This window comes from Lissotriton vulgaris, chromosome 5 (assembly GCF_964263255.1).
Source record: "Lissotriton vulgaris chromosome 5, aLisVul1.2, whole genome shotgun sequence".
In the NCBI taxonomy this organism is placed as follows: domain Eukaryota; kingdom Metazoa; phylum Chordata; class Amphibia; order Caudata; family Salamandridae; genus Lissotriton; species Lissotriton vulgaris.
Genome location: NC_141693.1, coordinates 1,755,766,684 through 1,755,783,968, shown reverse-complemented (window position 1 = coordinate 1,755,783,968; position 17,285 = coordinate 1,755,766,684). Strand labels below are relative to the sequence as shown.

Sequence of the window (17,285 nt, the reverse complement as noted above, 5' to 3'; positions counted from 1 at the left end):
TTAGTGCTGTATAGCACGACTGAGTTTGATTGAGGATTCTATTCTTTTGTATCATATACTGAGTGATACAAGTTGCCATGTAGTGGGATGAGAAGTGGAGTTGGGGGTTTCTGCTTCAGGTGAGGCCTAGGTAAACATGTGTTAACCACACATGACTTCACGTGTAGAAAGGGGTCCTTCCCAATTCTTGAAAACCCACGGGAACATATGGATTAAGCCATCACGTATCCCAGCACATTGAGTCGGCAGTGGAAAAAAACTCTGTCTTCGACAAATATAACAGTATCCAAATAGCACCAGAACTGTGTGCACTATGCAACAAAAGCCTATTATCTTTTCTTTTAAGGAATCACAGGCACAAAAAAGTTGTTCATTACCCTTTTTAGCAACAACATTTTTTAAATTTTTATTAAAGGTTTTTCTGTACATAACAGTTAATTTGACATGCAGGATATACCCCGACAACTATTTAAATAAATACATTTGTAATTCAATTTACTAATTTGCCATAGGTGGCAAGCTCCTCCAGCCAAGCATGTACTGCTAAAATGGCGTACCAGATTCTAAATTTACTTATGGTGCATAATGAACAACGAGTAAGCACCTACCATCTGCAGCTGCATGGTTTGGATAGCCCTCCACGTTCATGTACATCGAGGCACACCCAGGCACATCTACAAAAGCAAAAAAATGACAATGGTCAAGAAATGCTAATACCAGATGAGAACACTCAACCTTGAATTTATCACAAGCAATGAAACAGGTGTAAGGTATCAGCCCTGGTGCGATTCATCTATGTGCGCACATGGACACTGTGTAGGCTGAAGACACTCGAACAGATGAGAAACTTATATGCTTGTACCAATAGCTTTTTAAAATTAAAGCAAACCACCTACAAAAAGTACTGGATTATGCTTTAGCCTAAAAAAAGTGCTGAATACCCAACCTGAAGAATTAATACAAACACTGGAGGTACAAAAATGTTCAAGGCAACCACCTAAATCCTAAACTGCTCACCTCTGGCATTACTGAAAGATGTATTGTATCTGCTTCAATGGCTGTGTCCCCTCCATTTAGGAGGCAATACATTCGCAACTGCTATTGAGGCTCACAGTTTAGCTTCATAAATCAGTATATCCTGTTAGCCCCCAACCTGCGTGATCACAGGTCTGATTCAGACGCTGTCAATTTGAAGCACATTTCCATCAAATACATGTCAACATTTTAGGAGCATGGATCATAGACCCTACATAAACCCTTTTGGGTGTAGAGCAAAAGGTCATAGGTTCCTCGTGGTCCCTTGAGTAAAGTATTTTTATGCATGCATCGCTTGCCACTGCTGTGGTGCTTCTACCAATGACGCAACCTGCACTGGAGGATATCACTGTTGTGGCCTTGCTAGAATGATTCTCGCCAACAAGTGAAGGAAGAGTAGCTAGAGTCAGGTACTCAGAACTAGGAGGTCCTATAGAGATTCTACAAGGAGTATAGCTTTCTGCTGTAGCAGCACGTTTGAGCAGAGGCATGGCATCTAATTTGATGCCCGCAAAACAAAGAACTTTCAGTACTGGGAAACACATCTATCTTATGCAACATGCATGACCAATGGCTGAACAACCTATAAACGCTAGTAAGCTTGCTCACATATAACCGCACATTTCACAAACCATCACATCTGGCCCTGCCCAAGTCTTCGTTGTTTCAGATGCCCCATCACCTGGTTGTACATCTCGAAATGGCCCAGAATTCTGCACTGCGGTTTAATTTCTCTGCTAACAATACTCACTTTATCTGCTACACTGCACATCCACTGCATATATTGTGTGTACGGGTGCATGGAAATGGTACAGCTCAGTATGTATGTGGAGAAGCGTGGCTCAATGGTTAGAGCGGCAGACCCTGATGCAGAGGTCTGGCCCGGGACCAGGGTTCAATTCCCGCCTCGGCGGCTCTTGGTCTCAATCTCCCCAGACCTGATAATTCTCGCCTCAGTGCCTAGTCTAATCATGGGTCCCACTCTGTGACTCTGGGCAATTAGCTTGCTTAATCTCCACAATGGCCCCAGCAGCGCTTGGATGCCCGGCTTCACCTTGGGGGTGCCCAGGAGTGGACATCTCGGAGGAAAGCCAGGAAGGGTTTCACAGCGGTATGAATACAGCGCTACAAGACCTCTGGGTAGAAGGCGCTATATAAATACAACACATTTACATTTTATTTCCACTGAGTTTTCAGGCCACAGACCATGAGTTAGCTTTGGCCTACATGCACTGAAATGGCACCACCCAGTCAGGATGATTTGCCACCCATGGGACTTCTAGACAATAATAGGCCACTCCACCACCACTCTGACCCAAATTTCACAAAGCTTCTTATTACTAATCTTTACACGTACTACCCCACCCCTGCAATAATACATACAGAATTTTTTATTAACAGTAGCTCATTGAGGGAACTCCCAATGCGATCTTCATATCGCGCTTTCGTATGCAAAAAAGACAAAATCAACCAGAGACTAGTGCACTGGAGAATCCATTGCAGGCATTGCTTGTGCTCTCACCTTTGATACGGATAGGGGTTACTCCCAATTTCAGGGATTTAGGAAAGACCAGACACATAATATCAGCAGTTCAAATCACTGACCCATTATCAATGAACGCAGAAATCTATAACCATGTACGACGGCACACAATTTGTTACAAATTAAATCCTACATCCAGCACTTCATACAAAACACATTTTAGGTTTCAACCTCACTCAGATTTGCTGACTGAGATTGCAGAATATATATATATATATATATATATATATATATATATACACACACACACACACACACACACACACACTTTGGGGGGCCAGTGCTACGCCAACCCACTGCAGTTTTAAAGACTTTATTGGGACAGACAGCAGCATTGACCAAAAAGACAATATGGAACAGCACTACAGGTACCAGACTCCTCTATGCCTAATCGGGCGGGAGGACATGCCTACTAAAGCGGGACCTTTAATAAATTTGAATGGTGCTTTACATGCCGGATGTGCTGTCTGTGTTGCTTTGCTCTTGAGAAAGAATATGAAATTTGAAACGCGTCGAGCCACCATATGGCTGGGCACTTTAACCCCTCTGTGCACCATTCTCCAGAATTGGGTGGTAATCTCCCCGGAGGCCGTTCTCACCTGTGGTAACCTGACTCGAAATATATATATGTATAACTATATCTATAACTATATAGATATAGATATATATACACACACAACAAAGTCTTTACAGTACTGTTACACCATTTTATTATTGGACAGCTTACCAACAGAGGTTGTATATGGCATATCAGTGGAAGCCTGCATGACAACAGCAGATCCATTACATTTGCGAATTATTGTTTGGAGGACAGCTAATGTTCAGAGGTGTTCAGGACCATTGGATGCGTGTACCATTACAAAACTAAAGAAGTCAAATTAACGGTCAGAGAAAGGGACCTAGTAAAGCAAAGTTTATTACTCTTGGTATGTTGAAAATTCACTAGTGAGCAGGGAATGAAGAGGGCCCACTGGCACGACTTCAAAGTTAGGAACTACAAATTAAGAATATGCGAGACGTAGGGGACACCGTTTGTATCTGTTGCGTTCTCTAGTAGCCCCATTCAAGCACACAGCACAGTCAAGAAGCGTAGAGGAAACCGCTCCAATCTCACTGCATGCATTAAGAAGCTTAAATGCATTAGCTACAACTTGATGAATATTCCAGATGCCCTATAAGTGAATTTAGCACATTATCCTCTCCAAAAACCCGATTAAAGCCCTGGATGCAATTCTCAATATGGATTGGTGCCACTTCCGGCAAGTAATAGCAGGCAATTTACAAAAAAGGAGCATTTCTTTGCACCAAATGCCTGCGGAATAAAAGAGTTTGGTTAGTTTGGTAGGGTAGACAAACAGTAAACAGTTGTCTTTGATTCCCTCTGACAGACCTGAGATCATGGACACATCATTCCAGCGTGCAATGTCTGCTTACTTACACACAAAAATCAGGAACACTTACAAACACATAATAAACACCAGTACTAAGAAGCTTGGGACTGTATAGGCCACCTGGACAAAAACAACAGCACATACATGTACCATCTGTATGGTGATCCTGGACTACATGAATGTCACAATTTCGGACTGCATCTTGGACTACTAGAAGGGTACCCAAGTGCTAAGGGTTTACAAGATAACAGTATAGTGCATAGACCGTGAAAGTCACGCCTCCAGAGATACTGCATATTGCAAATTCAAGATTTTTCTTCTCTTTTCTCTTGCCAATTTTTTCCTCAGAATGAGATGAGCAGCTAACACTGACCCCAAAAAAACACCTTCAGATTGATCCAATGCACAGAGGTCCTGTTAAAACCCCATGTTCCACCCGAGGGTACATGCAGTCATTTTTAAAGGAAAGGTAGCGTACTCCAACACTCCCTTTCCACCCAGAGACTCAACCAACCTGGCCAACTCCTGTCCACATTCCCTCTTAGGCCAGATGCACAAGGAAGTGATTGTCAAAAACAGATCCATAAAGGCCAATGCCGTGCTAGATTTTCTGTATAACCACAAACTAAGTCAATGAGTTCCAGTAAGATTCTGTATGCATATTTATCATATGCGGATGTTAATACCTGCCAAAGATCTAGACACCCTATTCCCCCCTCCTAGACCTAGTTCTTTTAAACCTTGAGCGTGTAGCTCTTCGGTAATATGCCAATGCTTTCAAAGCCAGTCATCAAGAACACACTGCTGTGGCATCTCCGCAACTCTGTCATCTCCCAGGGAGAAGCGAAAACTATTATTTGCCTAAAGAATAAGCAGGACACCTCGATACCAGCTTACCCATAATTCTCGCTTTTGTATTATCTAAGAAAGCTGCTCACTGTGTGAAATGTAACCCAATATCTGGAGTGATGCACAGCGCTCCACTGTCCTTCCAAGGCTTGTTTTGTGTTTACAATAGGGAGTTCCCAGGTACAATTCTGAACGTTAAGTGGGCTGACCATTCTGCTAAAAGGTCACGCACAGAGCCACTGTAGCCAAAGTGGCATTTTCAGGTCCTGGTGAGGCCAGATGCACCATAAATCGCAATTTTTATGTTCTGTAATCCTCCAAAGTACTCACCAGGCGTTGCTAGGCGTGGGACCGTAGCCACGTTAGCACCCGTTAAAGCTCTGGCACCAGCTCAAAGTACTGAAAGGCTATGGTTGTGTCATAGGTCGAGATTGCTACTGCAAGCAAGTTTGATATGAATTAGTTTCCACTGTGCACAGAAAAACTGCCCAATATTCATGACTAATCAAAGCACATATTATGCAGAGTCAACCTTCTGACAGGTGGCTGATCTGATAATCCATAACTGCTTTAGGGTGGCCTCACATATTTGGCAACATTCTCTGACCAAAAAGAGGTCGGGTTTTTGAATTTCAAAAACCACTCACCAGCATATGGAGGACAATGGAATTAGCTTTACACTTCTCATTCGTTAATTACATCACAGGAAATTACATAAGCTTTGGCACGAGGATGAGAGGAAGGGAGCATAAGACTTCTGAGCCAGGTGGCACCATTAGAAGCCATCTTTCTCATTTCACCTCCACATCTATTCTTTGCTCCTCTTTATTACTTTGTCTTCTTCTCTTGAGCCATCTCTCTCCTATGCCCGCTTATCTTTGCTTGCCCTCTCGCCGCTTTGTTTCTTTAGCTCTTTCCTTTCCTATCCGCTGCTTTCTTTCACCACAGTTCAGTCCCCCTTTCCCTCTGCTTCCGGCGTGGAGGCCGCTCTGATCTTTTACCTCTCACCTCTGCTCTATTTTTTCTCCCCTCAAGCCTCTCTCTCAATTTCTCTCTCTCTACCAAGATCCTTCTATGCGCCTCTTCTCTTCCTTTTCACTTCCACGGCTCTGGTCTCCTACTTACTTTTCACGGATTCGCCTCAGCCCTGCAAGCACTACCTTTTGCTGTGAGGCGTGGGGCGTTCCTTCTTAATTCTTTCTTTTCCTCCACTGGGTGTATCCAAACCAGCCCCTTCTTACCTTCCCTTCTATGTCCAATCTCTGACCTACACTTCTAGACTCCTTCTCATTTCTTCCCTCTTTAGAGTTCCTCCGGTCCTGCCATCTGCTGTTCGAGGGGTCATGCCGTCACTCCTACCACTTCCCTCCAGACCTTTAACCAACCCTTTCTTTAAAAATATGAAGAAAGGGAAAGACTTGACTCTAGATAAAGCTGGATCACCCCAGTGGTTCCTCAGCAGCCAAGAGCAGCAAGGACCATCCAATGCCCTGGCCAGAGCATCATGCAAGGCAATAGAATTCAGGTACTTCCTGCAGCGGCTGACATATGACATAGGAGTGCCAGTGGCTAACTGAGGCTGCCTCCATAAATCCACTAAACTCACTTCACCTATGTTCGAAAAACTATTGACTGAGATGAGATGCAGGCCAGCAGCTGCAGGAGATACAGCAGACTGGACAAAACTAAGACTGACTCAACTTAGCAGAGCCTCCGCTGTCCGAACTTATTGAGGAGTTGAGGGCACATGAGAGGGTAGTCACAGAAGATGGTGTAAATCCACAGAGAGTGTTAACAGCAACCCTTAAAAAATCCACAGCACTGACATTTGAAAGCAGTAGACAGTTGAAACTGCTAAAAAGTGAGAGCCTACCACTTAAAGCAAATGGGATGGAAGCCTGTCTTCAGAGAACGGTTGCCTTGCACAATTGCAGGAAAAAACCTGCAAGTAATGTTGGAAGGTAATCCAATAGACAAGTCCTATGTGGTTAGAGTCGAGTGTCGTATGAAAGGGTAAGGGATCTGCTCCAAGCATGAGATGACAAAACCTGACATAGTAGCTGCAAGCACAATGATTACAGAAATATGTATTATATTAAACACATATTCATAATTGCACACCCCAGCAGGCACTAATAGGCAGTCTAGTTATGCTAGAGCTGTCGGAACAACAAACTGATCAAGAAAGGGAACATCTTATTTAAGGATATGCCCCGGGCCTAGTATGCTTAAAGGTCTTAAAGTGGGGATGCTGGTGTCCATAACAGAAACTCAAGGCTACTAGGGTTTGCCTTGTATGGAGTGCCACCTGGGGATTTTCGGATTTTACTACAGTTGGTGCCAATTGTCAAACCCTACCTATCATTTCTGGCCTATTGAGACATTCGTACCCCCATCCCCCTTCACTACCAAACATTACTTTGTATAGTTTTTAGGGCCCAGGGTTGGAATGTGCTAGGGTTCCCAGAGTTTAGGGCTCAGGGCCCGTTTCAGTTTCATGTGTAGGCGATATTTGGCTGTGATTTGGTGCATTTGAGTTGTTTTGGCTGAATTTTTATTGTATTTGAATGGGCGCAGGTGGGGTTTTTTGGGGGTAAAAGTCGTACCCTTTCCCGTGATTTGATCGGATAGGGCTTGGTATGGTAGTCAGAGACATGTGGGATTTGTGTCCCTCTAAGTTTGAAAAGGATCAGTCAAGTGGAACTGTTTCGGAGGTGCCGGTGTCTAATGTTATCCAATGGGCCTGTTTTAGAGGTTCTGGAGAAATGCTTTTGAGGTGGTTCCGGTTGCTCCAGGAAGAAGGGCTTCTCACGGATGGCTAGATGGGTCTAATGTATGTATGATTTTCCATGTATATTTTTTTAAGCAATCCTGCTTTTATAACGAAAATCGTTGGAAACGCATGCGTGGTTAAGACGCATTCATGGATGCGACCGCATTCGTGGCTGCGACCGCATTGTAGGCGCATGCGTAGTTCAGCTATGTGCGCCTCTGTCATACAAGGATGCAGTGGGGGTAATGGAAGTTGGCCTGAGTGTGAATTCTACAAATGTATGAGTGAGTTTACAGCTTTAGAAACAGTAGTTCTTTTACAGTTAATGGAACATGACCTCGCCAGAACAGAAATTTTAACATGACATCAGCGCTTTCATGGCAGCGGATTGGTTTTACAACCCAAAATACGTCAAGTGGAAAACTGAATAAATCTTGGGAGTTCTACTAAATGAAAGTCTTGCATATAGTCACAATATTTAACCTCCGTTCCTCTTCCCTCAGTGATATGTAGTAGTCAATTAATTCTTAGTCCTACTTCGTGAGGGAGATGCATTTGTATTTTTGGATAAGTATGAATCTAGGTGGATCCTGGAGGAATGTTTCTGCAGTTAATTTGTCTGGAAGTTTTAGAGAATTATTCACATCGTCTTTCAACCACTTCAGAGCTGGAGAGTTCAGCAGAATATGCATGGTGAAGAGGGTCAGGCAAGATTAGAGTCCTAACAGAGGCAGAGTCAAACCGTGCAATGGATCTTATGGTGCTCCTACGTGCTTCATGGTGTTCAGTTGTGAATGCGCCTGAAAAGTTAGATTTTCTCTCTATTTTAAAGCTGGGAGATCGACTTGGAATCCGAGCATTCTATGGTCAGAACATGTTTGAGCCTCTTGAAAATGAGCTGGTTAATCAGGTTTACTGTTGTCAAGAGCAGGCTGGTGGCTAATGGCTACAAATACGTCGATGTTAGCAAATACTTTGGCCCTTAGTTTAGTGTGTAGTTCAAAATGTAAGACTTTAAAATTTGATGCACAAGTAAAGCCGAGGCCAGAAGGGCATCTGAAGGTCGGTTTCTTGTCGTCTTGTTTGTACAAGTTACTTCGCCTTGTGTGAGGTGAATTATTCAACCAGGAAAGTTTTTCACCAGGTTTGGTTGATTGAGTACATTCAAAGATCTAGACAGGAAGACCAACAGACACCAAGAATTACAAGGGAAAGTTAACAAGGAGTCTATCCGTCAAAATCAAGTATTGGTGACTCAAGTATGCAGACCAGCTCATACTTCCATGAGCATTGTAAGGAACGAGTAGCCAGCATTGCACAAAGATCCACACTTTTTAGCTCACAGTTGTGGTGCCAAAAATACCTTATTTATTATTAAGTGCACCTGTGGCTTTTTCACTTATGCGAATTCATAGCACTATTGTGGACCCTTCCTCCTTGGGCATATAAACATTTATTTACCTGTATAGATTATGCATTTTGAATAACAGCTTGTGAATTTAAGACGCCTTTGGATTTTCGGGAATAGATGTTGCGATTGCTTTAATACACAATAGCATAACACTGGTTACAGAGGTGTAAGAAAACAACCAGTACAAAAAATATATAAAAAAATAAACACTTTTGGGGGATACAGTATTTTGCCAACCGACTTCACTTCCTCTGTATGTTGCAGCAATTGCGTGCAACGAAAGAAAAACAAGACGGTAGAATGGAACGTTCCCGGGCCATTTCTATATCTGCTTCAAAACAGAACAGCCATAAAAACAATGTTACGCTCAGCCACCAAGGGCGTGGGGTTTTTATAAAGAAACACATAATTTGCCTTCAAAGCGGGTTTCCCTTCGAAGGAGGCAGGGAGTGATTATAACCTCCAAATTGTTGTTTTTCATTTTTCTCCGTGCATGCCTGCAGGCAAGCAGCCGACCTGTAAAAAAAAAAAAAAAAAAAAATCAAAGCAGCTCATATTGCAGTGGGCTGGGTTTTTCCTCTTCTCAGGATGAGGTCAGCTGCCTATGAAAAGAGGGCTCGGTGAAAGACTACACCACAGCCGGCCCAACTGGGACTTCTAGTCTTTCCAACGTCCTCCATTTTGTGAATGAAATTCCTCCAAGCTCATTCAAAGAAAAAAAAAAAAGCTCCCTGCGCAGATTCGCAGGGCGGAAAGCTCCATGCAAGGGCATGAAATGTAATCTCGGTCCCTGCCAGGGAAGGCAGCCCTGGTTACACTGCCTGAAGGTCACCAACCCAGTGGAGAAGTCAGATAAGCTTGGTGAACTTCCAAGGCAGGCGAGTCCGATACTGTGCGCGCGGGGCACGCGAGAGTTCACGAGCCCAGAGAGGGGGGCGGCGTGGGCTGTTTATAGCGCAGGCGGTAATGCAACGAGGTACAGTCGAGTTTATCGTGTTCTGCGCACAAGCTGTAGACACTGCCTGTTCTCACTTTAAATTAAAGAGAAAAGGCTAGTAAAATGTCATCAGGCAATGGTCAACTACGGGAAACACTATACAATATTTCTATGGTGCATAAAAAAAAACCAAATTTTGCCTCATTGCATATTAATTATAAATTGTATTATTATATAAACCGAAGCAGTTCGTGCTTTGCCCGGGAGTGAAAATAATTAGCTAAATTCCTGTTACACAAGCAGAAAAAAACAGGAAACAGATGCACACACACACACACACACAGCATATTTAATATGTCTTATATTAAAAGATAGCCGTGACCCGATTCCCTGCACTAACACCGATGCATAACACGCTAGGTTGGGTCAAAATGGTCTTGGACTTATTCATCGTTATAGGTGTGGGATTAAAAACCAAAGCATGCAATGGTGGAGTCAAAGAAAAAAAACAGGGCTAGGCAAAAGTATCGAAAAACACCACTGTTTTGAAGGCATGAATAGGAGGCATTGCAGCAAAAGTACCTTCTTCCTTTAAAAATAACAACAAAAAAACTCAATATATAGGGAAAAAACCACGCATTTAACATGGAGGTTGGTACCCATTTTCTCTAAATGGGGCAAGGCAGATGAAAAAAAAGTAGCTAACAAATTATTCATACAGACACAATTGAAACCATAATCCTAATGCAACTACAAATTGGACAATAAACAAATAGAAAAACGTGCTATAAAATGCTGATCACATAACAGGAACTTCGGTTTTAGCAGTGGTCATCATAAAAGAAGCACATTCTATGGTTGGAACATCCTCTCAAGTTACGGCATACTTCAATCGAGAACAATGGAGCGAGGCCTTCCAATATTATTTATATAAAGTCTAACAATATAGGTTTAGAGGAAACAGTTTTTTAATAGCGTGCACCCTCAGGCCACAACCAAATTACCTACAAAAACGTTACCCTAGGGCCTAGTGAGACTTTCTTGTATCAGGTGTTTGTGCCCATGTCGTAATTACGCGGTATTAATTATCTGATTTTCACCTTATGCAGTTGACCTGGAGGGCAGATCCTGGCTCATGCACCTACAAACATGTTCTTGCAAGTGAGAGTAGCAGGAACCTCTCACTTAGGCCAAACTCTCCAGTTCTCTTGAAAGGTTGTTTTGAAACTCTTCAGCCAAGCATATGAAAGTACAACAGTCTCAGCTTTGTCACCGGTGACATGCAATGCAGAACTGTACCATGTGTAAACACAGGATCTTCTTGCTCTGCGCTAGGCAGATTTCAGTATGGCTGGACATGTTTTCATAAATTCTCATATTTAGCCAGCACTACGGGCAAAGCTTTCAAGTGCTAGTAGACTAACCATTCGTTTGGGAGTAAGCAAAAAAATCTTATATCCGATTAAGGCAATTGAAGTAGGTAATATTTTAGTTCACAGGTTCCTGTGCTCCTGAAATTTTCAGGCAACCACAATAGTGGCCGTAAATTGTGGTCTATTACTGCAGATGGAATCAATATGGACACAGCAACAAATCACCTCAAGGACTCCCATGCCTCCATTCTAGTCTGGTTATCAGCATATTCAAAATGGAGTCCCCTTAAAGCAGAGTTTGTCCTTAATACCAGCAACAAACGTAAATACAAGAACAGCTCGTGGCATGCCTGGATTATCGATATCAAAAGCAACATTGCAGCAGCATTGACGTGGTCCTCTAGGTGGCATGCGACTCAACAAGGGCCTGAGAAAGTAGGGCTGGCTCACACCTCACGCTTCAGAACTTCACAGGCAGCCTGTGCCATCCCCTCCTGTCTGGCGGCATCACCTTCAAGATGCATTGCATCAATGAGAAGGCAGCTATAGCCAACAGTGCAAGCTACTTGGCAGATAAGATGAAGATCTACAACGGCCAATGCAAAAAAGCAGTTTTGACATCACCAAACCTGAGACCAAAAAAAGGGAAAGACGAAAAGGCTTTAGACAAGTGTTCTCTTCCTACACTTGCGGGGCTGTGGGGCCATTCCAAAGCTGATCCACCGAGCACCTGACCTCCTTTTTCAGGAAACTGATGAATCCTCTCCAAAGAAGAAAGCATCCAAGAGTAACCGCATCTGAACTAAACTCCTTCACAGATGCTCTAAGAAGGTTGACTGTGCCTTACCCATTTCTATGGTACCCTATGCAGAGCTGTACTGCTTTTAAACTAGGCTTGGACTGTGTTTTATTTAGAGAGGGAATTGAGAGCAAGAGGAATCACATTCAGGTTGGAACAAATTAACCAAAGAAAGTATCCAGCCAGTAGGTACAGACTGCTTTAGTCAAATAGAAGTCATAGGTTAGATTAGGACACCCCATTAGAGCACAGGCGGAACTATGTACACATTCCTGTGTATATGCTGTTCAAACCTTTTCAGAAACATACTTTGGTTTCTGTATCCACTCGGACTTCCCCTTCTTTTTCCATCCCCTTCTATATGTATAGTAAGTGGACGAGGCGCCACAGTGGATCACAGGGAAGCTGGTACTAGTCTCACAAATGTGTAATCGGAATTTCGTCTGCATAATACATTTTTCGCACATGAATAAAATAGTCAGTAATGTGCAAAACAGTTTGCTTGTAGGTTACGATCTTACAAGTGTTTTTGAGAAAAGTTCACAAAGTCCGGTTGGTGTACGTTACTTCTGTAAAGAGGCTACACAATAGAAACTATAATAAAAGTATTATAACTGCATCTGCAAAAGCAGCCCATTTTAAAAAGGTAATGCACTCCATGTTGGAAGGAGTCAGGGGAAGTGTTTTGGCTGTGGCGTTTGTCAGATACTAGCTTAGGTGCCAGAAAGGATGGGTATTATGTCAAGTGCCAGTGGGCATTGACAAACTTTTGTTAGTCATTTGTGTTAGATGGAGCAGTGTAACTTTTTTTGTGTCAATAGTGCTGTAGGATTTTTTGCGTGGCCCCAGTGCATTAGCTGTATTTGTCATACATAGTTGTGTGAGGAATGTTATGCAGTAGACTACTTGAAGTGTCTTTATTTGAATTGGTTGAAACAAGTTTTCAGTTTGCAGGATCTCTAGGACCACAACAATCGGTCAGTACTTTGATTTCTAAGGAAAGGAGCAAGTGCTGCTGTGGCTCCACGAAGGGTATCTTTTGGAGTGAAGCCAGTTATACGGCATGTAATGACAATAATGTCATATTATTCAGTGAATGAGGTCCAGTTCAAGAAGGGGGCTCTCCTTTGAGTTCGCCCTGGATGAGTCACTTCCTGCGCTCTGTCACTGAACGGTTTACTTTGTCGCCTATGAAGTGCTGTGGGTAACTTCCTGTTTTTACCTTCATTATGTCTTTTCCTATTGGGTTGTGCTTTCACACACTAGTTTAAGGCGGGAGGAGCATCTTATGAGTGGGTTACTTCCTGGTTTGGTTTGATGTTGAATCCTGTTAAACGCAAGAATAATCTTTGTACCTGGCACATGTGTACTGTAGACTGGAAGTAAAGGCTTAGAGCACAGGGATGCCAACACTTCATGGGAGTGTGCTGGCTGTGCAACACAGTACAGCATGGAGTCTTTCCAACAACTACCTCAGAAGCACAGGCCACAGGGGGTCTGGACCATTCTCAATCAGGGTTCAGACCCAACTACAGCACCGAATCCGCGCTCCTCTCTGTGGCAGATAACATCATGATGACACTGTGCAGCCTTCGACACTGTCACATGAGATCCTTCTTGGCCGTTTGCAGAGAGTTGGAATTGGAGGCATAGCTCTGTCCTGGCTGGAGAGTTCTCACTGGCCGCTCACAAAGTGTCAGCCTGGGCTCCTCCTGTTCCACCTTTAGGGAGCTCACCAAGGGGGTTCCACAGGGCTCTTGTCTAAGCCCCACATTATTTAATGTGTATGTGGCCCCCCTTGCTGACATTGTGAGAGCATACGGGTTCACTCCTGTGTCGTATGCCGATGACACCCAGCTCTTATTTCCCTTCCAGACTCTCACCCCAGAAATTAAGAACTCCTTTGCCGAGGGCATGAGAGCGGTATCCACCTGGATGGCTTCCAACTGCCTCCAGTGTAATGTCGGCAAGACAGAAGTCATGCTCTTCGGGACAGCTAATCTATGGTCACCGGATTGGTGGCCCTTAGAGCTAGGACCGGTTCCCTGCCCAAAGCAATCAGTGAAAAATCTGGGTAAGACTGGATCAAGACCTGGTTCTAAAAGAACATGTGAACATAGTGACAGGATCCTGTTTCCGGACAATCAGTCTCCTAAGAAGGGTTTTTCCCTTCTTATCAGACACCTACAGAAATACCCTTGTCCAGGCCCTTGTAATAAGTCGATTGGACTACTGCAATGGTCTTCATCTCAGCAAATGAATACGTGCTCAACCGTCTTCAAGTGGCCCAAAACACTGCGGCCAGGCTGGTCCTCAATGCTCCCTCGAGAATACCTTCTAGGCCCCTACTGGAACAGCTCCATTGGTTGCCCATATGTCAGCGAATCAACTTTAAGATTTGCTGCATCATACATAGGAGTTTCCACGGATCAGGCCCTCAATACCGGACTCAGAAATTCCAAATCCACAAACCGGAACGTCTCTTGCGATCAAGCAACCAATCCTTACTAAAAATTCCCCCCATTAAGAAGGCCAGGCAGGGCGGCCGAGCACTCTCATACATAGGACCCTCCATCTGGAATAAAGTCCCTATCAGTATGAGACAAAATGCCTATCTTCTATCATTCCGGAAAGCACTCAAGACATATCTCTTCTGTGAGACATAGCTCCCCATTTACACCTTCTAAAGGCATTAAATCTGGCACCATCAGCGACTCTGGCAACATCAGCGAATCAAGCGCGGAGATACACCTTTGGGGGTCGAGTCCAGCGCTATATAAGCAAACAAATAAATAAATAAATAAGGTACCTCCTGCCGTACAGAATAAGGATATGGCAAGTCACAAGAAGTCCCATAACCACATAGGGGAGCACGGCCGAAGGCAGAGTTATTTTATAAGGGTATGAAACTCTGAGGTGACTCGCAATATCCTCATCATGTACAGCAGGGGGTACTTTATCCCATATAATACATGATCACGCCATCACATTTCCCACAGGCCACTTAAGACCTAGGTGTGTAGGTCTTTCAGAAAGAGAGAGCATGTTTGCAAAAAATAACAAGCATTTACAATGCAATGGTCTCGGCATCATTAAAGGTAGAGCTATTGGCATTGCTCATGACATTTTTTTTTTTATCATAAATAAATGGCATTGTCATTTACATTGCCAATAGCTTAATCGTTAAATAAATGGCATTGTCATTTACAATGCCAATAGCTTAATCGCTCGCAAATGCATGACCTATTGCATTTACACCCACACAGAGCCACACACACAAAGCGACCCACACACACATACAGAGCCACCCACACAGAGCCACTCACACAGTCATTCACATAGAGCCCCCTACACAGAGCTACCCTCACACAGACAGAGCCACCCACACATAGAGCCACCTACAAAAAAAAGCTATCCACACAGAGCCACACACACACACAGAGCCACACACACAGAGCCACAGACGCACACACACAGCCACACACACACAGAGCCCCACACACAGAGCCCCACACACAGAGCCCCACACACAGAGCCCCACACACAGAGCCACACACACACCCAGAGCCCCACACATACACCCAGAGCCCCACACACACACACCCAGAGCCCCACACACACACACCCAGAGCCCCACACACACACACCCAGAGCCCCCCACACACACCCAGAGCCCCACACACACACCCAGAGCCCCACACACACACACACACAGAGCCCCACACACACCCAGAGCCACATACACACACAGGAGAGGAAGCACAGCGAGGGGGCAGGGAAGCAAGCACAGCCAGGGGGCAGGGGAGCAAGCACAGCCAGGGGGCAGGGGAGCAAGCACAGCCAGGGGGCAGGGGAGCAAGCACAGCCAGGGGGCAGGGGAGCAAGCACAGCCAGGGGGCAGGGGAGCAAGCACAGCCAGGGGGCAGGGGAGCAAGCACAGCCAGGGGCAGGGGAGCAAGCACAGCCAGGGGTGGTAACGCAGCACAAGCACTAACTATCATTACACCACCTTATCAAAAGGAAAAGGCAATGAGGGGGGGGGGTGAGGAGCTCACGCACACACAAGCAACGAGGGGGTTGTAGGAGCTCACGCACGCAGAAGCCACGAGGGGGGAGGGCGGTGAGGAGCTTACGCACACAAGCAACGAGGGGGGAGGGGGTGAGGAGCTCATGCACACAAGCAACGAGGAGGGGAGGGGGGTGAGGAGCTCATGCACAAAAGGGGGAGGGGCTCACGCACACACAAGCAACGAGGGGGGAGGGGTTGAGGAGCTCACGCACACAAGCAACGAGTGAGTGCACTTCTGAAGCTCCCTTGCTGACTGTGTGTTGGTAACATAGTGTATGTGAGGGGTGAGTGAGTGCACTTTTGAAGCACACCCACCATTAGTGCATGGTATTAAGCCATGTCCTGACCTCACTTTGGCCGCTCACACTGTGTTTTAGTGGGGAGCCCCCTGGCTGACAGTGTGTGGAGAGAGTCCCTACTGAGGTCAGCGTGAGTAAAGACCCCACAGTCCTGTGGAAATTACCCTGTGAGAAACCTCAAGAAAGCACTAGCACGTGAGGAAACTTGCCATTTCAATATAGGCAAAATTATAAGAAAACTCGACAGATGTCTTCTAAAACCTGTTTTTTGGGGAACGAAGGACGGGGAATTTGTAAATTGACTTCTGCCTCCTGCTTTTCAAATGCAGGCTTTCAGTTTTCATAACGGGGGCGCACTTTTAACACTAGCACCCATGCTCGTTTTGCTTTTAAACAGAAGGTCGTGCCCCTGGTTAATCTGCGAGTGCTGTCTCCATCCTGGATTTAAGGGTGCCTAGCTATTAAGCCACAATACCCGCATGCACAACACTCTCCCCGTGCCATATGCTGTGCAATTACAGGGTGTGCGTGCCGTGCCTGGAAAGCAGCAGAACAGGGGACATGCACTTCTCCATCCCAGAGTCCAAGAGTCCAAGACCCATAACGGGGAGGGCGGAGCCGCCTACGTGGTGAGTGATTCGGTGCCCAATGTCTCTCACCCTCTACTTACTCCTTTCCCATCCTCATTGTACCCTCCATGCCCTTCTCACCTGACGCATCTCTTGAAGATACTATTATAGCGCTTTCGGACCCCTCCCAACTCAGCATGGCGAAGCGCCTTTATTTAATTAATATCACCAGCGCTT

General features: G+C 44.8%; 1 protein-coding gene across 1 annotated transcript in view; it reads right to left on the bottom strand.

Moving 5' to 3' along the window:
* Positions 1-17,285, bottom strand: part of ETV4 (ETS variant transcription factor 4) — a 135,733-nt gene that overhangs the window by 32,553 nt on the left and 85,895 nt on the right. Inside the window, exon 9 of the mRNA XM_086924011.1 lies at positions 609-674. Coding sequence (XP_086780137.1) covers positions 609-674 — 66 coding nt within the window. The remainder of the gene's footprint in view (positions 1-608; positions 675-17,285) is intronic.